Source organism: Heptranchias perlo, chromosome 30 (genome assembly GCF_035084215.1).
Source record: "Heptranchias perlo isolate sHepPer1 chromosome 30, sHepPer1.hap1, whole genome shotgun sequence".
NCBI lineage: Eukaryota > Metazoa > Chordata > Chondrichthyes > Hexanchiformes > Hexanchidae > Heptranchias > Heptranchias perlo.
The window spans coordinates 12,963,977-12,985,942 of record NC_090354.1 but is presented as its reverse complement, the minus strand read 5'-3'; the positions used below and the strand labels follow the sequence as shown (position 1 = coordinate 12,985,942).

The window sequence follows — 21,966 nt, the reverse complement described above, 5'->3', positions numbered from 1 at the left end:
TTGAATGGGAAGCACTTTGCGATGGTTATTAGGGATACGATAATGCACCATATAAACTTAAATCTTTTAATACAAATTTTCCATACCATGAAGAAATCCCAAGGCAGGATAATATTTATGTTCATAGTCAAGGTATTACTGCTTCCAGTGCAAAGACAAAAGGGCAAATGGGGCCAACTTAGTAACCAAAACACCAACAATCAATTAGTTATTATAAATTCAACTAAGATGACGCTTACTTTACTCACTTCTTTTGATTCATTATCTATAGCAAGGCAACATCAACAATAAACTTGTTACTCCTCACCCATCTAATGCTCCCGCTCCAAAATTAAAAAGGAGACTGAAGCTCAGTTTGTTCCTGCCTGTGTCTGAAAAAGAGTTTCAAATTCCCCCCAAGGTTTTCAGTTTGCAGGAGGAAAGATTTCCACAGTTCACCATTTATAGTAAATTGCTAACCGAGTTCTTTATACACGTTTACAATTTTGCAATAAAGATCAAGTGACAGGAATCTTTCCCCTACAATTTTCCTAGAATCCTTTTGAACCGTTGTATTTTAAACAATGTGCTGTAACACAGTGGGCTACACAATTCAGGCTCACATGCAGTCAATTCAAAGCTACAGAAACTGCCATAAACTTTCTCATCCCAAAAACCCAAATGACCATCTCCATGAAAGCATGCCACCTTCTGGTCATTTTTGGGGTTACATGCACAGCATTACAAGTTCCTGAAACATTTTCAGTCATGTTACTACTACCTCTCCTCTCACAAGAGAAGTTAGAGAATCTATGAAAAAAAAAGAAAGCCCTCCCTTAAAAATCTGCAGATGTCAATCAATTCAATACTATATATATATAGTATTGAATTGATTGACATCTGCAGATATATATATATATTCAATAATATTACTGTGTTTTGCCAGAAAAAACTACAGTACAGTCCAGCAATGCTCAAGGCCATAACCTTTAACTATCATCTTTTTATTTTATCAAAAAGCTACCACACCTATATAGCTGTTTTTCCAAAAGAACTTTAAGAATAAACTGCTATCAGTGAGTTTAAGCAGCATTCCCAAATAATTTAGGTTTATAAACAATGAGATGTTTCCGAAAGTTGTTCACTTTTGCTGAGATATAGTTCCATAAGCATTAGAAACCCTCCGTCCCTTGTCTAAGTATTCATTCACTTCCGAACCTAGACTGTAAGCATCTGCAGGGTATTCTGTGGTTGAGGGCATCACAGGCAAACCTGGTCCTGTCATCACCCGATGACCTCGTGCACACTTTTCAGCTGTAGTCACTGGACAACAATCAGGAGTGGGAACCCTGCCTGATTTTGCCCTCTCCTTAACCCAAGGTGCAAAGGCCAACAGCAGCACTCCTAAGTGCTGCCCAGCTGAGACCAGGTAGCTCAGCACAGAGCAGGAAACAAACCTTGAACTATCTGGTCTGCGTAGTTTATTACCACACCAGGTGGTGCCTTTTTCCAACCATCTGTTAAAGAAAGGCAGTTACTGAACCATGTTTAAAAGAAATTGCCCATTGCATACCTGCGCTTGCTACTCTTTTTAATATCATTTTTTGAAGGCATCAAGGCCTCAAGCTCCTTCAATGCATCTTCAGCTACTTTCATATCATCTTCATCCAGCAGAGTCTGCAGAACAAACACTGGGTTAGGTTTCCATCAGAACACTAACAAGTAGCAATAACCATTACGGAGATGTGCCCACACAGTAACAGAGTAACTAATGTATTATTTTGCATTAAATCATTTAAGATTTCAACACGGAAACAAGTCCATTCCAAGATTGCTAAAGCATGTTTCGTTGCCTGTACATTTTAATGTTTTCAGAGGTTAAATGATAGAGAACTCTGAATATCTTAAAAAGGTACAAACAGTACTCAAATGTTTCAGTTAGTGAACATCCAGCGGAACAGCTATTCGGTTTCTGCAGTAATGCTACATAAAGGGGCAAGTCCAATCTAAAATAATGGAAATTGATTTTATTTGACAACACAAAGCAGAGGGGAGAAGCAAATATTTAAATGTACTTGTAGTGGGAATTTGGAATTATAGTGCCACAATGGGTTACTGCAGCCTCTCACTTATTGGATTTGATAGTGGTGATGAAGAAGCCAATTAGCAACCCAATGCAACCAAGTGTCGCTTCAATCAAAAAAAAACAGATGACTTGAAAGCTGAGACCAAAGGTTACATCTTTGAAAATCTCACTGTTCTTCAATTCCCCATTATAACATGCACACAATATATTTGTGGTATTCAACCAAACCCTTCTAAGTATTTGAGAAGATGCCCACAATTTGGAGTTACTCGAGAGTGGAATCAGTCCAGTGCAAATTGTAGAGATAGGAAGAAAAACTGAATTCTGCAAATCAGAACTCGGTTCTGATGAAAGAGCACACCTGAAACGTTCACATGTCTTTTCTCTCTCAGACAATGACTGGCCCACTTCCAACATTTTTCGTTTTGATTTCAATGCAAGAATGAAAGTAAGCCTGCTCAGCAGTTATCTACGATTGAGTGTCAAAGAACAGTTAGAAGTTAGACTAAAAGGCCGTCCACAGGAAAAATCAAATTCCCCATTAAGGGAACGGGAAGTGAAGTAAATCCAGAACTTACCCTTATTGAGGGGTTATCAGGCATACAAAGGGCAGGGAACAGCTCCTTCATCTTCTCCTTTTCTGATCTTGGTTTGGTTATTTCAGCTGTTCAAAAATATTAAGAAAAAACAATAAGGATGTACATAAATATATAAAAGGAAGAAAATGGAAATAAGACTAAGTGGATAGCTCTATCAGAGAACCAGTGCAGCGGTGATGGGCTGAATGGAATTTTAGAGCACATAAGGAGGCCATAATTCTATGAATACTTAATGGTGCAAGGAGAGAAGGTGGTGTATTTCTCACATTTGCTGGAAGTTGAAGGCTTGGGTGGAGGTCGCATGGTCTGTATTAGACGTAACAAATTGCTGATGAGTGAATCCTAAAAAACACCAAAAAAAAACTATATTAATCAAAGCGAATAATTTAGAGTCCAAAATTAAATTAGTTACTTGTAAGGGTTTGGATCTTGGCAACAACCCACTACATTTATTCTTATAATTTGCATGAAAATGTTATAACCTTCGATATAGTTGTACACGAGGACGCAGAGGGGGGAAAATTAGTTTACTCCTGATAATGTGAATTTGTTTTCTAGAGCTGAAAATATTTGAATTATTCAATAATGTGAATTAAGCGACTTTGACTTAAAGGGAATAGACTTATTTAACAAAAAAAATTACCAAGACTTGTATGCAAACACTGTTAAATAGTGCAAAATCTTGCAGGGGAGGCCTCAAATATGCATTCAGGCGTGGGCACTGCATGTCTCTTTTCAGACCATCACCAATATGGCAGGTGCCACACTTACAGTATTGAGTGTGTGCCCGCCATATTGGAAGCTTAAGAGGCCGTTTAGCATCCGAAAAATGGATGCTGCACGGCCACATTTTTAGGCCTATGATTCAGCACCTCTGGTGGAGAGCTTCATGCAATGGGAATGATATCAGGAATTTGGGCAGAGAGGCCAGCGCACCCCATATGATATTCCAGACATTAATGGACAGAGAATCTTGTGGGTTGTTAATCAGGCAATCTGACCTCCATGTTTGAATTCCCAATATGCACTTCCATTGCGCAAATCTCTGCAACAGTAGCACTAATGTTGTGAACTTGTCCCGTAATGTATATCAGATGGTGGGAATTCTAGCAAAACAGTGAAAGGCTTTTCAGTAAATTCCACTTTCTTGTCACAAAACCATCACGCCATTTGGCAAAGTATTACACAAATATACATCAGTAATAAAAACAAAAAATGCTGGAGATACACAGCTGCCCAGCAGACAGGTTAACATTTTGGATGGAGCCCATTTACTAGTACTCCAGTTCTATCCAAAACATAAATCTGTCTTTGCTCTTTCAGATGCTGACTGACCATCTGCATATTTCCAGCATTTTATTTGCATTTCAGATTTCCACCATTCGCAGTTTCAGCAATGTTTCTTTATATCTTTAGATCAGTTGTGTAAGTTACACACTCGAACAGATAAACTTGGGTAGAAGAGTCTAAAATAGCGAAAAATAGCAGACACTGGAAATGGCACCTGACAAGCCAGTGAATAAAGACAGTAAGGTAGAATCATCTAGGAATAACCCCCTCTGTTCAAACTCTACAAAGGGGCTCTGTTCTTGTGTACAAACAACTATATTTCAGCTACTCACAGAACAGCAGACAGCTGAGTTAGGGAAAGGTTACTGCCGATACAGGAGAGCCTGCAAACAGGCCCATTTCTTTTACAGTCAGATTGCTTTGGAGGCTTATGAAAAATCTCTGATCACTTTGGTCAAAGTGAAGCCTATGATGAACTGCATATCAATAAGGATCAGATTGGAAATCTCCCTCTCCATTACCGTAAACTCAGCTCCATTTTTCAACAGTGCTCCTTTAAAAGTTTCAAAAGTAATATTCTTCTCAGCCAGATTGATAACAAACTCAGCTAGAAATAGAAAAACAATGTTTCATTAGAAAAGCCAGCATTTTATGCTACACATAGCTCACTGCAATTAATCAAAAGCATCCTTATATTAGAAGTCACATTAATCATTATTTTTATTTTGAAACAAATATTAGTGATTTTTAATGATTCTGTCAATAATATTGGTCCCAATGAAAGAAAGAACTTGTATTCATATAGTTCCTTTCACAACTTCATGACATCCCAAAGCACTTTATAGCCAACTAAGTAATTTTTTGAAGAGTAGTCACTGTTGTAATGTAGGAAACACAGCAGCCAATTTGCACACAGTAAAATCCCACAAGCAGCAATGAGATAATAACCAGATAATCTGTTTTAGTGATGTTGGTTGAGCGATGTTGGCCAGGACCCTGCTCTTCTTCGAAATAGTGCCATAGAATCTTTTACATCCACCGGAGGGGGCCTCAGTTTAACGTCTCATCTAACAGTGCAGCACTCCCTCAGTACTTCCACTGGAGTGTCAGCCTAGATTTTGTGCTCAAGTCTCTGGAGTGGAACTTGAACCCACAACCTTCTGACTCAGACGCAACAGTGTTAGCACTGAGAACTGTTAAAGAAATGAAAACTATTGATATTCATGTGTATCAGATTTATAAATAATGCTAATTCCAACATTCATCATGTTAAAGAAAAATCCCTACAAAAATAAAACATTGACAGTCCTCAGCTGTCATGAGGCAAGACAGTATTCTACAAAAGAGATGCACTCACAGCAGCCTATGTGCTATCTAACTAGCTTAAAGATTGTTAGCAATTTCTAAATCTCTAAAATATAAATTGCTATTTATAAGAAAATTATAAACATGCATATAAAGAACTCAAAAAGTGAAAAATGTTCTACTTCAGTTGAAACAATTCTGAAATTAAAATGACTAAAACCAGTATTAAATAGTCATGCTTGATAATGTAGTACACTTCAGATTTAAAGATTCTTATACAGATTAAGAGGATGTATTGAAATCTAATATGTTTCAAAAAAATAAAAAACAATAGGCTGCTGGCTTTTAATGCCTTGTGCCAAGATGTAGGATCAGTCCATCACCGACTGGCAAAGGGAATACCTGTAACAGCTTCCAATGACATAACATTTTCTCAATCACCAGGAAACCTAGCTGAAACACTGGTATTCAACTAGTTCATCTTTCTGCTATATTTTTCCCCCAAGAAGTTGTAGCAGAAACTATTCAAGAGACTCTCCCCTTTGACACTTATAAAGCACATATTTATCTTCATGGGCTAATCAAGGAATCAGTTGCTTACTAAGCATTCTTTCCAGATGTTTTACTGAACTAACACACGGGCAGAGAGGAGTTCTTAAAATGCTTATTGCATGACCAATATTGAGAAGTATTAGGTGTGAGATTTTTGAACAAGAGCGAATCAGGGATCACAAATCTCATTTGGGCTACAGCTATACTATGTTACTAGTCCGAGACCAGTAGGTGTAGAATGTTCAATGCAGCCAGTAAGTCCAAGTGACATTTTGGGATGCCTGGGTTGCAAATCATACTCTGTCTGCTCTTCACAGAACCCTGTGCCCCCAAAGGATATTTCTTTTAAGATAGGAAAGTAGAAACAAGCACTTGCCCATAATATTAAATAGAATCTGAATAAGTCAATAAAGTGGCCCAGAGGCCCAACAGATCACCTGAACACTTTTTAAACCCAGCACTTGGAACTATACTCCAAAGAGTGTCAAGTACCAGTGGTGTGAGTGTGTCACCGGGAACCTGTCTTCCACTTGATTTAAATGCGGTCTCGAGTCAGATCAAGGCCGACTCTGTGGTTATATCGCCACTTTTATATCAACGTGCACCCAAAGCACATTGATGCACAGGGGCCCATATAACTGGAGCCTTCATCGCATGGAGCCGGATTTAGTGGATTTAAATGGAATCGATGAGAAATACCGTAACATTTTTTGAACCAAAGCGAGTGGGCTCGCCTGCGCGGCCGGTTTCTTACCCAAATCCTTATCGTTGATGCCCAGGTGGTTGTCCAGTTCTGTGCAAACCTTGGACACCAGTGACAGGTACTCGAGCTTACTCAGCTCGTCCAACGCCACCTCCGCCATTTCACTGGGACCCGAGCTTCAAACTCAAAGGCCTTTTACGCCCGGTATTATTATTATTTTCAGCAAAAGTCCGAGGACTGGATCAGCCAATGTGCGGACCCCGGGTAACGCACACTCCCCATTAACTGGATCAAAACAAACACTTTTCACCGAGCCACCATCACAGCCGCCATCTTCACGCAAGACTTCACCTTTCACCTTTTTACGCAAGTTGGTCGCTCCGATGCCATTCGGCTATTTCCGGAGACTCCCGAGCGGAAAGTCCAGCCTCTTGACCACAAGGAGGCGCTACATACTAGCGACAGAGCGGGTGAGCACGTTACAAGACCAAATGATGCTCCCTGAGACAGGCCACTGGCCATAGTGAGATGTTTGGAAAGACTGTGATTGCAAAACTATTGCAGTTTAAGATAGAAGTAAAAACTACAAATGCGAGAAATCTAAAATAGAAAAATATCGAAATACAATGCACGTTCCTTAGCACCTGAAAAAAGATTAATGATGGAGTCCCTTTGTCAGGATCATTCATTTAGATCATTTTTTATACTGAGGACTATAGAAAAACATCATATTTATTATTCACAAAAATACAATGAAATGTCACTGGAAATAAGTGAGGCTTGACAAGTATTAGTCTATTTATTGTGTCCCTTTAAGGGAGTTCTGATTTTTTCCTGCACATTATTGTTGCAGTTGTACTATATCAAATTTCACCTGATGGAGGGTCTCCACCAAAGACATTAGCCTATATTTTCTAATGTCAGACTCTGCAGACCTGGCATGAATTTCCATCAGTTCCTATTTTTATTTCAGTATTTCCAGGGTTTTTCAAAATTTCAAATTAAATCTTAGCATTTTGTTAATGCACTTTCCAGCTATGCCAAGAAATCAAACCGTAGACTGTGGGTTCTGAAGTCCAGGAGCAGAAATCAAATCAAAGCCACAACTTGCATTAACTCATATTTCAGCATTTGATCAAACAATCAAACTGAAATAAATCTAAACCATTCTTTGAAAGAGTTATGATTTGATTTGGATATTTTGAAAGTAAAAATAACCAAAAATTCCAAAGGTACTTGTGTAGAGGGCTTTTGAGATCTTGCTGATCTGAAAAAAAATCTCCTGTAACGCAATATTGCAAAGACTAACTTTTAAAGAATGCTCATCACCGCACATACATTTGGGGTCTTAGTATTTTGTTTTGAATATTTCAATTGAACAGCCCGGCCAGAATTCTGAATGCTGGAAATCTGAACTCAAAACAGAAAATGTTGGCACTACACAGCCACTAAAGAGAAAAGACAGGTTAATGTTTGGGATGTAGACTCTTTGTCAAACTGGAAACTTTGTCAAACTTTATCGGACTGAACAAAATGAAGAGGAGGAGGAGGAGAGAACAACAGGTAGAAGTCACGAGCCAGGCATGTTACAATCACAAGGAGTTAATGGGTTTAATACCCAAATGGCTTGAGTTTGGCGTTGGCCCAATGCTGGGAGGTTTTGAACTAAGCCAGCCAAAACCTGAGAACCTCAGCTGGCTCACCAACCACCATCCCATCTCCGACCAAAGAGAACTTAGCATTAAATAAATAGATAATCGTAATTAAACTTAAACAACAGCTGAGCTCTAGACATAGTCAGGCTGTTGCACTGACACCAAACAAGTTTATGCTGTTTAAAACTACTAGCACATCTCCTATGGCATTGCTCATGGTGCGTGGAGTAAGGGCTAAAGTGTGACATCTGAAGTTTGACAGTTAAGTTGCAATGGCTAAAGTGTTACAGTAAGTAAGTGTAATGCTTTATACGCAACCCTTTAATATATTATAAAAAGATAGTAACTTTTACTTGTGTCTGTGTTGGGTCCTTCTTACTATCATGCTCCAGGTACAGTAGCATAGTGGTTATGTTACTGGACCAGTAATCCAGAGGCCCAGATTAATAATCCGGAGTCATGAGTTCAAATCCCATCACAGCAGCTGGTGAATTTAAATTCAATTAAATAAATAAAATCTGGAATTAAAAAAACTAGTATTGGTAATAGTGGCCATGAAACTACCGGATTGTCGTAAAAACCCATCTGGTTCACTAATGCCCTTTAGGGAAGGAAACCTGCTATCTTTACCCGGTCTGGCCTATATGTGACTCCAGACCCACAGCAATGTGGTTCATTCTTAATTGCCCTCTGAAATGGCCTAGCAAGCCACTCAGTTGTAAAGTCTCGCTAAAGAAAGTCATAATAAGAATAAAACCCATCGGACCACTAAGCACCAGACATGACAAAGGCAAACCAAGCCCAGTCGACCTTGCAAAGTCCTCCTCATGAACATCTGAGGACTTGTGCCAAAAGTGGGAGAGCTGTCCCACAGACTAGTCAAGCAACAGCCTGACATAGCCATACTCATAGAATCATACCTTTCAGCCAATGTCCCAGATTCTTCCATCACCATCCCTGGGTATGTCCTTTCCCACCGGCAAGACAGACGAACCAGAGGTGGTGGTACAGTGATATACAGTCAGGAGGGCGTGGTCCTGGGAGTCCTCAACATTGACTCCAGATCTCATGGCATCAGGTCAAACATGGGCAAGGAAACCTCCCTCAGCTGATGAATCAGTCCTCCTCCATGTTGAACACCACTTGGGGAAAGCACTGAGGGCAGCAAGGGCACAGAATGTACTCTGGGTGGGGGACTTCAATGTCCATCACCAAGAGTGGCTCGGTAGCACCACTACTGACCGAGCTGGCCGAGTCCTGAAGGACATAGCTGCCAGACTGGGCCTGCGGCAGGTGGTGAGTGAACCAACACGAGGGAAAAACCTACTTGACATCGTCCTCACCAATCTACCTGTCGCAAATGCATCTGTCCATGACAGTATTGGTAAGAGTGACCACTGCACAGTCCTCGTGAAGATGAAGTCCCGTCCTTGCACTGAGGACACCATCCAACGTGTTGTGTGGCACTATCACCATGCTAAATGGGATAGATTCAGAACCGATCTAGTAGCTCAAAACTAGGCATCCATGAGGCGCTGTGGGCCATCAGCAGCAGCAGAATTGTATTCCAGCACAATCTGTAACCTCATGACCGGGCATATTCTTCACTCCACCATTGCCAACAAGCCAGGGGATCAACCCTAGTTCATTGAGGAGTGTAGAAGAGCATGCCAGGAGCAGCACCAGGCGTACCTAAAAATGAGGTGCCAACCTGGTGAAGCTACAACTCAGGACTACATGCATGCTAAACAGAGGAAGCAACATGCTATAGACAGAGCTAAGCGATTCCACAACCAACAGATCAGATCAAAGCTCTGCAGTCCTGCCAAATCCAGTCGTGAATGGTGGTGGACAATTAAACAACTAACAGGAGGAGGAAGCTCTGTGAACATCCCCATCCTCAATGATGGCGGAGTCCAACACGTGAGTGAAAAAGACAAGGATGAAGCATTTGCAACCATCTTCAGCCAGAAATGCTGAGTGGATGATCCATCTCGGCCTCCTCCCGATATCCCCACCATCACAGAAGCCAGTCTTCAGCCAATTCGATTCACTCTACGTGATATCAAGAAATGGCTGAGTGCACTGGATACAGCAAAGGCTATGGGCCCCGACTGTAATGCTGAAGACTTGTGCTCCAGAACTAGCTAAAACGTTCCAGTACAGCTACAACACTGGCATCTACCCGACAATGTGGAAAATTGCCCAGGTATGTCCTGTCCACAAAAAGCAGGACAAATCTAATCCGGCCAATTACTGTCCCATCAGTCTACTCTCAATCATCAGCAAAGTGATGGAAGGTGTCGTCGACTGTGTTTTCAAGCGGCACTTATTCACCAATAACCTGCTCACCGATGCTCAGCCATATAAATACTGTGGCTACAAGAGCAGGTCAGAGGCTGGGTATTCTGCAGCAAGTGACTCACCTCCTGACTCCCCAAAGTCTTTCCACCATCTACAATGGCACAAGTTAGGAGTGTGATGGAATACTCTCCACTTGCCTGGATGAGTGCAGCTCCAACAACACTGAAGAAGATCGACACCATCCAGGACAAAGCAGCCCGCTTGATTGGCACCCCATCCACCACCCTAAACATTCACTCCCATCACCACCGGCGCACTGTGGCTGCAGTGTGTACCATCCACAGGATGCACTGCAGCAACTCGTCAAGGCTTCTTCGACAGCACCTCCCAAACCCACGACCTCTACCACCTAGAAGATCAAGGGCAGCAGGCACATGGGAACAACACCACCTGCACATTCCCCTCCAAGTCACACACCATCCCAACTTGGAAATATATCGTCGCTGGGTCAAAATCCTGGAACTCCCTTCCTAACAGCACTGTGGGAGAACCTTCACCACACGGACTGCAGCGGTTCAAGAAGGCAGTTCACCACCACCTTCTCAAGGGCAATTAGGGATGGACAATAAATGCTGGCCTTGCCAGCAACGCCCATGTCCCATGAATGAATATAAAAAAGCAGTGCAATTTTATGGAACAGTTTTAACCAGTCAAATTCTGGCCCAGTTTTTTGCTGATCAGAACCATTTGCCAAAGCTAGAAAGCACTAGACAATTATTTAATTCTGATGCCACAGATCCAGTGTGGAAGCCTCCCTAGACTATTAGTGAACATGGATACCTTTCCTTCATTATGGTGATAGTGAATATTCCTACATACTCCCTTATACCCTGTGCTCGCTGACCTATGTTGGCTCCTGGTCCAGCGACGCCTCGATTTTAAAATTCTTATCCTTGTTTTCAAATCCCTCCATGGCATCACCCCTCCCTATCTCTGTAACCTCTTCCAGCCCTATATCCCTCCAAGTTCTCTGCACTCCTCCAATTCTGGCATCTTGCGCATCTCCAATTTTAATCGCTCCACCATTGGCGGCCGTGCCTTCAGCCGCCTAGGTCCTAAGCTAAACCTAAACTTCTCTGCTTCTCTATCCCTCCCTCCTCCTTTAAGATACTCTTTAAAACCTACCTCTTTGACCAAGCATCTCGTCACATGTCCTAATACCTCCTTATGTGGCTCAGGGTCAAATTTTGTTTGATAACGTTCCTGTGAAGCACCTAGAGATGTTTTACTATGTTAAAGGTGCCCTATAAATGCAAGTTGTTGTTGTTGTCATTGTATATATTGGCAAAAATTAGATGCAAACAGCACTATAAAATCAGGGATTAAACAAAGATTCCAACCACCACTCCCCAATTGATAAACCTGTATTATCAAAGACAAACAGTTGTAACCCCAACAGAAAATAACTTGCCCACAGCCAGTCGTTAATGAAAGGACCAGCAATAGGAGGAGTGCCCGTGTCTCCTTCATAGGCCTGGGGCCAGAAGTATGCAATTCCAGCAGACTTGGGCCCATCTTTTCACATAGGACTCCTGTTAACTTCCTAACAATGCTAGTACCCATTTAGAACAGGTTAGACTATAGGTGAGACTTTTTCTCAAGGGGATTGCTTGAACCAGGGGAATGCTGGTTGCCTGCTCTTCTTCAAAATAGAGCCATGGGATATTTTATGTACACCTGAGAGGGCAGACGGGGCCTCGGTTTAATGTCTCATCTGAAAGATGCCACCTCCAACAGTGCAGCACTCCCTCAGTACTGCAATGAAGTGTCAGCTTAGATTATGCACTCAAACCTCTACAAGGTAAAGGTCTCTCTACCTTGTCCCAACCTCAGAAAGGTGCCCCATTCTGTACAATGTGGCACCTCTCCATTTCACTCATCATGAGATGGCCAAATTACTGCCAATTTTGTGCTGTGTCGCATAACTATTACAGGCGGGGTTGAAACTTCCTAAACTCAATTAATGTAGGACATTTAAACCCCAAAAACAATCAGCCTCAGCTATGATGGAACTGAGATCCCCAAGATCACAGCATCTGTTGAGTTTGTATCATTTGATGCTGGGGCTGCAGCTACAGACCAGTGTCACCCAGCTATTGTGATGCTGAAAAAATAATGGCAGGAGTCATACAACGGGTACACTGGCAATGGGTGCGGCAGCATGTTTTATTGTTGACACTCACTCCACCACAATTTTCTTGTCCAGAGTGAATTCAAGTTAACATGGAGTAAGTTTTGCATTTAAATTAGAAGAGCAGCAGTTCAACTGGGCTTCTGGATTGTGCTTGCAGCTCATCTTTGGTACTGGGCACATATTTGGTTTCCCAGAGGTGCTTCTTTTCCTGTGATAAATATGCAGGAGTTAATATTAAGGTCTTTTGGGAATCTTCATTACCATGTAGCAGCAATCAAATTGGTGGGATCCTATTAAAATGGTTACCATAGGATTTGTGATGACTGTTTTGTCAGATGACATCTGAAGGAAGTGATCTAATACAGGCCCCTTGTTAATTCACATCAGTCTGTAAATACACAGGACACCATCTCTCTAGTTACCCAATCTTGTGGTCGGATCCACCAGAAAAGATTCGCATAAATAAAATTCCTGGATCATATGGATCTGAATGTAAAACAATACTTAACCCAATGTAAAGGATTTGTGCATGTTGCGGTTGTATTACTGAGCACATTATTATATGAATCAGATCATTTTTAGATCTTACTTTGCTCTGTGCACATGGTACACATTAGCAGATTAGGTCAGACAGGTTGCCCACCTCATTGAATAATTTATTGGTATTGGCACATAAATTAGGCATTCATTTTGGTATTAGTCTGTCTGAGGCCAAAGTGCTATTTGCAGGCACAAGCTGAGGCAGATGGGCCTGTGACCTTTACACTCTGCATCTGTTCTTTTGATAGGACAGGCTGAGGTGGGGGGGGCGAGGGGTCACATGTATCTGACTGCCCTGTCTGGGCCCATGTCACTGATGGCAAACATAAAACAAATTTAATGAAAACACATGCAAATATTATACAGGTAATTAAAGGAGACAAAATATCAGTTAGTTTTCCCTGTCCATATGGTACATTAATTGCACAATCTGACAACAGCTATTCATTTTAGCATGCTTTTCTCTTAATAGTAAAATGAATGCAGCACCAGTATCAAACAAAAGGGCAAATGCAGACAAGAATTCACAGTTTTAATAAAGACCGATATCATTGCACATAATGACAGACTGTAGCTTTCTGTCAAAATTCTGTGCAACTCAACACCAAGTATAAATCACTGTCTCCCCCTACAAATTTAAAAGGTTGTGTGTGCTCAAGGAGAATTTCAACTGGTTAATAATATAAGAATGCATTTATATGTCGTTTTTGAGCTGATGCAATGTAGACCTGAAAACTGGCACTAAACCTCTGGTGTCAGGTCATGATCTGAGAGCTATAAAATCTAGTGCTTTCCTGCAGGAAGCCATCTCACACAGCTTGAGTTTGCACTGCCTGTATTTTAACTCCAGCCTGGTGTAAAGCCTTCTGTTAAGAGTGCTTGGTCAGTTGGACGGCATGGGAACTTGTAAAACTTTGCACAGAATCTTTTCAACGTTACGAGTGAACAGGCACTCCTGCTCATGCTCTCCTAACATGCTCAGAGCTCCGTCATGGCTGCACCTCACTGCCAGCTAGACCAAGATCAGTCTGAAGTAAGCTTAGAGGTTGCCGATTAAACTGCAGCCAGCGGACACTGGTTTCAGCTCCGTGGCGGTGGTGCAACTGCAGCTTTGGTCAGCTACATAGCCCAGTTAGAATTCATCTCACAAATCCCATAACCTTGGCAACCAGTGAAGCAGGATTAATAACGGGCCGGATTTTTGCTCCGAAAATAAAGGTGAGGCTAACAGGGCTTACCGTTATTTCAGAGCAAATGTTAGAGCAACTTACGGCGATGGCAGATGCACAGCTAAACACGGAAATCTGGAAGTTGCTCTACCTGATGCCCTGCTCCTCCGCAAGAAGGTCATTTCGCCGTCTGACTCACCATTCAAGAGAATGGAATGGCGTGAAGTTCCTGCACTGCCCTGATGGATACAAAGTAATCTCACCAAAAAATGGTTCATCAAGTTATTTAAATCTAAGCACACTTTTAACAGTGTGGTAAGTCTTAATGACTGCCAAACAACCTCTCTGGCACTGAAAATTAACTTTAACAAGTGTGGAGTCTCATTCCTTCAGATTTTAGTTGTTGTTAGACATTTAAAAAATAATTAAATTTTTATTTTTTTACTTTTTCTTTCTGCCTCTTTTATATGTGTCTCTTAATTCAATATTTCTTGCCCTCTCTTTTATTTCACTTTCTGTACCTGATTTGACATTGAATTTACTATTCTAACTTACACTTCCCGCTTCTGATTCTGTGTGGCTTATTAACATGCTTCAATCTGATTGGTTAAGGGGATAGACAGTTTCCTGCCCCGTTCACACAGGTCCCAGATGCCCAGGAGAGGGGGCCGTGCTGGATTCAGCGCCCCATGAGAGGAACTTGCTGTGAAAAAAACAAGAAAAGTTTATGGGTAAGTGCTTGTCTAACGAGCGGCTGAGCACCTTTCATTCGCCGCTCAGAGGAAAATCCGGGCCATTGCCTATTGCTGCCATGATCCAACACTACTAGAAGAGCTCAAGCAGTCCACAATAATGTCATTCTACCCAGGACCCAATGTAAGAATTGACTTGTTTCTGGAAGTCATGGTATTTCTGTTGGATGTGTCCACAACACAGTGGCCCATGGTCCCTAACACATGGTACAAGATTGTGTGATACTGCTGATGAAATTAGTACTTTTTAAAAGGCACAGCTCAGCTTTAATAAACTTGTTTTAAAGTTTCTTCAATGGCCTAGTGAGTAAAGGCTTCGCCCAGCATAGTACCAAGCCATAAAGTCCAAAGGGTCTCAGGTTTGATTCTCCACCTTGTACCAACTTAGTTTTAGGAGTGCTATGATTGGCCTCAGTGTCCCTGGACTAGGCAGGGAAAAACTAACCAGGGTGCCCACTCCTGGTTGCTATCCAGGAGTGGGCACCGTTGTGTGTGACCGTTGGGTAAGGACGGGATCAGGATCAGGTTCAGCTGTGATACCCCCTCATCCCCTCCCGTAGTGGAATACTTTACCAACACTCAAACAACAACAGTTTATATAGTACCTTTAATGTACAAAATATCCCAAGGTAGAGCAACAGACAGTGATCCATGGGAGGGAAATTAGAGGAGGTGATTGAAGGCTTGGGAGGAAAGGTGGGTCTTTTTAAGAGAGAGAGGTGGAGAATGAAACATGACCACTCAGAGAGCGCTAGTGTCCAACAATCATCTCAGCATGCAAAAGTCTTGTTTCATTGTTCATTAATTCTAACAATATTCTATTTAATCAAAACAAAAAAGGGAGGGGATAAATATTGTATTCAATGGATCATAATCAATGTCAAAAATGTGCTCATCACTTCAGTCACCATCACTAAAAAAGAAAAGTACAACTTGTCGCGTATGGTAATTCTGTACCAGGCAGCAATGGCCTGTCACAGCCTGCCAGCCGGAATATTTAAATCTTAAAGAAGAAACTGAGCAGTTTATTAAGCCAGTAATTGCCATGAAACAGAATATAACACTGATTCAGAGACGACACAGGCAATCAAATCTGGGTCTTGCTGTCATGTTTATTGATGTGTGTTTAACAAATGAATTTGAATCACGCTAGTGTGCAGTACTTAGCATCAGTAAGTTTGGAGAATGGTACATTACCCTGGTAAGCCACTGAGCCTGTCAGTGTGGATGATAAATAGCAACAATTTACTATAATAATTTTTGCTTTAGAGAAATGACCCCGTACGTGTCCCCTGTTGATTAATGATGTCCCATCAGCTGTCAGGCCATTTAAACTTGCCTTGGGAAAGGGACCCAGCTGCTAAGATATTGTATGTGGGAGTTCTGCCTCTACAACTGAAGCAGACTGGAAAAATTAGTGTCACTCCGTCTGGGAATACTTAGCTTTGGAAGAAAAATGGTTTTGAACAACATATACTCACCCATTTATTGATGAATGGGTCCGATTTTCCTTCTTGGAGTAAGTCTTTTCACTGCAGTTGGCCCTACATTCATAACGATCTTTTATTGTGTCATGTATGTTTCAAACAGAGCCAGTTAAAGGGGCAGTGTCCTAACTGCATTTGACCCACATCTCGGTATTAGGACATGATATGCAAAAAAAAAATCTTATTGCTGCATCATTTTTTATTGAATTTTTGGGAGCGGGGATCAATAACAGTAATGGAGGCTTTAGGTATTTGTGCTGCTGACCTCTGCCCTTTGACCTTAGCCTTGGTTCCTACTCCTGTGATGGATAGGAACCATGAGGAAAATAACAGAGTTTAATGCCACAAGTATACAAATCATAAGCTACTGATATTGAGCCATTCTGCAAAAAGTTAAATATCCTTCTTTTTAAAAAAAAAGCGTAAATGGAGAACAATGTTTTATTTTCCCACTTTAGCTTCTCCCTTCATGTTGAAATATGTCATTATGAAACACATTAATTGTAATACGATCAAATCTTCTTTAAGAGTAAAAAAAAAATCCATTTGGAAATCAATTTATGTTTACTAGAATGTTACAAAACGCAGTTATACTCTTCCTCCCTGCATCTCAGTGTGTTGAAATCAAGACCCATCATACAGTCTCCTACACTAACTCATTCTTTTCTGGGATCACAAAACTATTCTCAATTTCTTCGGTCTTCCCTTACTAAGTTCAGCCTTTTAAACCCTAAGTATAGCATCACCTATTGACCAATTCTTCATTTATATCGTCTTCTCTTCTACTCTTTTCAACCTTGGTGGTGTCTTGCATTATAGGCCTTTGATTTCTCACTTAGATTTCTCAACAAGTAAAAGGTTAATGGTGATTCTGTTTCAAGCACTGTTTTACTCCCTGGATATTTAAGATCAAATTCCTACCGCTCCTTTACATTTTTCAATAATTTCTTAATATAATCACTGTGTAAATAAGTTGCAAATCAAATTGTTGATACCTTAATTAATCAACGTAAAGTAAACATTGGGCTATCTCTTGGCTATTATTTAGGTGAGTGGAGATATTAATGACTTAAGGGGTTCAATTTCAAAACATGTGTCTCAGAACACAAATCAAATTGTATGCACATTTTTGACATTCTGCTTTCATTTTTTTTATGTGCATAAAGCACCTAATCTTGTTTTGATGAGTGGAAAAAGGGCATTAAAAAGAGGTTACACCAACTGAACTGCTGTATGTTTGACCAAGTACTTAATTTTCCAGCTAAGACACCTCTGTTTGGCATTGACCTGAGATAGGATGCCAAACTACAGGGATGAAAAGAACATTAAAACTGCAACTATCTCAAGAGACATTGGGGGTAATTTTAACCCCAAAGAACAGGTGGGCTGGGGGTGGGTGGCTAGTCAAAATTGTAGATTTTAGCAGTGGGACTGCAACCCAGCTCTAACTTCCGGGTTTAACCCAGACGTGTTTGGATGTGCGCGCATCCGAAACCTGGAAGCCCTGTTCCCACTTAAAGCCGGCGGGCGGTTTGTTAAAGGGGCAATGTACCTCATTAAAATGGATGAGGTACTTAATTTTTGTTGATTCTAATTCTGAAACTAACTTAACCTCAACTGCACGGGTTTCCTGGGGCTCGTGAATCTCATCCGGTGATAGGAGGTGAGAAGGGCTGGATCAATGAGGTAGGTGCCTTTATAGCATTGCTTGTGGGCCAGGAAAAGCAGGAGTGATCCCTCCAGGCCCAACAAGCTTACAGGTTTCCCTGATGGGAGACCCCCCCAATGTCCGAGAACCCCCCCCCCCCCATGGTAAACCCCCTCGATAGGAGACCCACTTCCTGCCACGATGACCGACACCCCCACCTTATCTCCAACTTTTCCGATGATTCCCGACCTCCGACTCTTCTGATGACTCCCAATCTCCAACTCATCCAATAATTTGATCACCTTCTGGCCCACAATCTTCTTCACGGCCCCCTGCCACTTCGGTCTCCACCTCTGACATCAGACCCACCCCCCCCCCCCCCCTACCAGCGATGTCCTCCATGGCCCATGATCTCTCCCTCCCTCCCTTGTCTCTGATTCCCAGCTCCTTTCCCTCCCAACAGGCAGTCCCTTGTCAATATGGCTGGCTGTTGCATGGGGAACCCGGAAGCAAAAATAATTACCTTCAATTGAGTTGTGATCGCAGATTCCGAGGCACTCAATTCACTTCACTTCCGGGCGGATATATACTCACCCGCTCAGTTCCCGGCTCCAGGTCAAAATCATGCCCATTGTCACCATTTATTTCATTCCCAGGATTGAGAAGGGGAGGGAAATGCTTCATATTAAAAGTACTCCGAAACCTTCCTCCTTTTAATAACCAGGTATAAATATAGCTCACCCTCAATGTAGCTCAGCACTTAGAAGCCAAGTGCTTAGTGCGTTATAGCAAGGTAAGTGTTATAGGAATGTCCCATAGTACATGGAATGTAAATAGTTCAGTACTTCTACAGCAATTGTAAAGAAGCAAGACTTCCTGTGTAAGTTGTGTGTCATGAAATCGTAAACCTGTTTACAAAGAACAGGTTTACGATTGTGTTATATATAATGCACAAAGAAAATCGTCCCCATGGTGTTCTAACTAATGAGCCCTGAAGTTACGCAGTGGGCTACTAGTGTACGAGTGCTCAGCATGTTAGTCTGAAATTTCTCCTCCCACTCTTTTAGCACAGGTGTCAACCCAATTAAAATAAATAAGTTAGCGCTAAGCATTCCTATCCCACAGTGAAATTTTAAGGCCATGGTCTTACAGTCACCCACAGTGAAGATAGAGATAAAAAGTTGGTGCCTTACCTGATAACTGAAAATATTTAGCCATCTATAGTGATATGTTAACTGGGGACATCTAGTGATGGAAGGTATATTCTGCACTATTTCCTTATTTCAATTTGGCTACCAAAAAAACAACAAATTCAATTCAAGATGCTGTTGTTCTCTGATGAAGACCTTTGTTACAAACACAGGGGAAGAATGGGACTCCCTCTCTGTGTCTTGACCACTGGAGCAGGTTCAACACAGTAACAGATGTTCAGAGCACAGTGTTTTTTTAAATAGTTATATCTATTTTAGGAACAGTTATTAAAATTTACCACAGCAATGCATAGTCAGCTATGCAGAGATGTTGTCACATAACCAAATACATCAACATATTCTGGTTTATTTATTTGCGGGTTAAAATATCTCGTATGGCAGGTTACGCCGAGGACCTCACTCCTTTAAAGGGGCTTTTAAATTATTAAATTATTAAGCCAAACCGTTTGGATTTAGGTTGCTCTTTAAAGTGACATTTGTTTTCAGGTGATCCCCCACCCCCATTTTTTAAAAATGATCTTTCTCTCCATCTTTAGGTTGTCCACACCTCCTTCCTCCAGACAAGAAAATAGACCATTAACTCACTCACAGACCCCTGACAATGCAGCTTCGTGAGCGCTGCCGAGAATAGCCAATCCTTAGAATTCCCCTCCCTCCCTCCAATGTGCCATCTCCTCACAATTTCATGGACATGTCTAAGCACTTACCATGTGGGAAACACAGGCACAGATCTGTGTGGTGAAGCGATCTCTGTAAAGTTTTCACTTGTATTTTGTAAGGAATCAGTCATAGCTCTAGTTTTCATGAAAAACATGGCTTCTCAATAATTCAGTCAGATTCTCCATTTTTCTTTGCCTCAAGGTTTGTAGCTCTTGTGGGAAAACAAGAAACACTGATGGAAAAAATGCAAAGCAGAGAAAATATTAATGCAGCTTAAAACGCTATTTAATGTCTTTTAATGGAGCTGGTCACATCCCAGCTGTTGGCTCATCCATCCTCATTTATCATCTTTTATCATTATCAATAGTGGGAGTATAATCTTTTGAGATGTTCGTTTTTTATTGTACTAGCCCATCACTGTGGCACTTTCTGATATTACACGACTTCCAATATTGTCTTGATTGCTTTTGGTTTTTTTTATAAAGGGGAAACTGTTCCTACATGATGCCACAGACTGCCACTGTTTACATGAATGTATTAGGAGCTTAATTTATCTCTTAGTATTTTCTGCTTTTATTGCGTAATGCTTTGTTTTGTGTAGTACATAAGAGTCCCAGATGTGAAGCTATGCCCCACTAACTTCCACTACACAACGATGCTCCAATGCATCATTCCACTGTGCCACATTGTTCGTAAGCATTCCCCATACACTGGCACATAGCAATATCCCACAGAATTCAACACAAACTAAATTTTCTGAAAGTTTAGCTACCCTGTTTATTAAAGAAAACAGTGGTTAAAAGAAAAAAGAAGAAAGATTTGCATTTAAATAGCACCTTTCACAACCTTTGTAGGAACATAGGGACAGGAGTAAGCCATTTAGCCCCTCGAGCCTGTTCCGCCATTCAATGAGATCATGGTTGATCTGTGACCTAACTCCATAGCCCCATAACCCTTAATACCTTTGGTTAACAAGTGCTTTACTTTTGAAGTCAATGGAGAATAATGTTGGGCAGGGTGTAAAACTGGCATTCCACCCGATCCTGTGGGTTTCCCACCCGGTGAGTTAGATTAAAATTGCCCCCAATGTCTGCTTCACAAGCTTTATTTTCCCAAATAAGGTGACTTTATGTTTCGTTATCTTATATCTATTCTGTTACCTAGCAACCTCGGACCCAGAATTCTTTGATAGTTCTAACGGTCTTTCACCATAACTTAGGAGGGAGACGGGTGGAACCCAAAGGAAAACAATGGATGGAGACAGGGATGGGGATCTTCCAATGCTGTTAGTTCCCACTCCTTAGGCTGGACAGGGATATAGCGTATTAATGGAGCCCAGTATGCAGAGTGAGTGGAGGCGTCCACAAGGGCACATGTGGGCCACAAGCAGCCTGGATGCCTGAAGAGAGCCAGATTTTTTTTTTAAATTGCAGATCAGTGGACTTGCTTGGGGGAGCTGAACAGAACATAGCCAGGGTCAAGAGGAGGTCCTGGGCATCACAGCCTAAGAGTTTCCAACAGCCATGGGCAAGTGGGCACCGGAGATGTGAATGAAGTGGCACTTGCTCTCATCTGCTTTATGGTAACGAGGTGTCAACCCACTCACCCGCAATCTCCAGCAAGGTCAACACCTGAGCTGGCACAATCCTGGCTCCCTCCTGTCTTGTGGGCTACATTTACTGTTCGGGTACAGCACCGCACTAAACTCTTGAGGTATAGATTTCTGGATGAGACCAGCAGGGGGCAATCACAGAACGAATAGTGAATGGGTTGATATGTGAGGAGATAATTGCCTATGTGCTAATAAGACCGAAACAGTCATTTGCCTTAAT

The 21,966-nt window shown here is 41.5% G+C and overlaps 1 protein-coding gene across 2 annotated transcripts in view; it reads right to left on the bottom strand.

The window, feature by feature from the left end:
* The window catches only part of dhx8 (DEAH (Asp-Glu-Ala-His) box polypeptide 8), a 40,515-nt gene extending 33,656 nt beyond the window's left edge, over nucleotides 1-6,859 (bottom strand). The window contains exons 1-5 of one of the 2 annotated variants that reach the window (XM_067968938.1): nucleotides 6,566-6,859; nucleotides 4,476-4,561; nucleotides 2,931-3,006; nucleotides 2,644-2,729; nucleotides 1,553-1,656 (exon numbers count right to left, since the gene is read on the bottom strand). In XM_067968938.1, coding sequence (XP_067825039.1) covers nucleotides 1,553-1,656; nucleotides 2,644-2,729; nucleotides 2,931-3,006; nucleotides 4,476-4,561; nucleotides 6,566-6,674 — 461 coding nt within the window. In that variant the 5' untranslated portion in view covers nucleotides 6,675-6,859. Of the gene's footprint in view, nucleotides 1-1,552; nucleotides 1,657-2,426; nucleotides 2,510-2,643; nucleotides 2,730-2,930; nucleotides 3,007-4,475; nucleotides 4,562-6,565 lie in introns of those variants that run through there. The other variant, XM_067968939.1, reaches the window with a different exon arrangement.
* Between the last annotated feature and the right edge of the window lie 15,107 nt (nucleotides 6,860-21,966).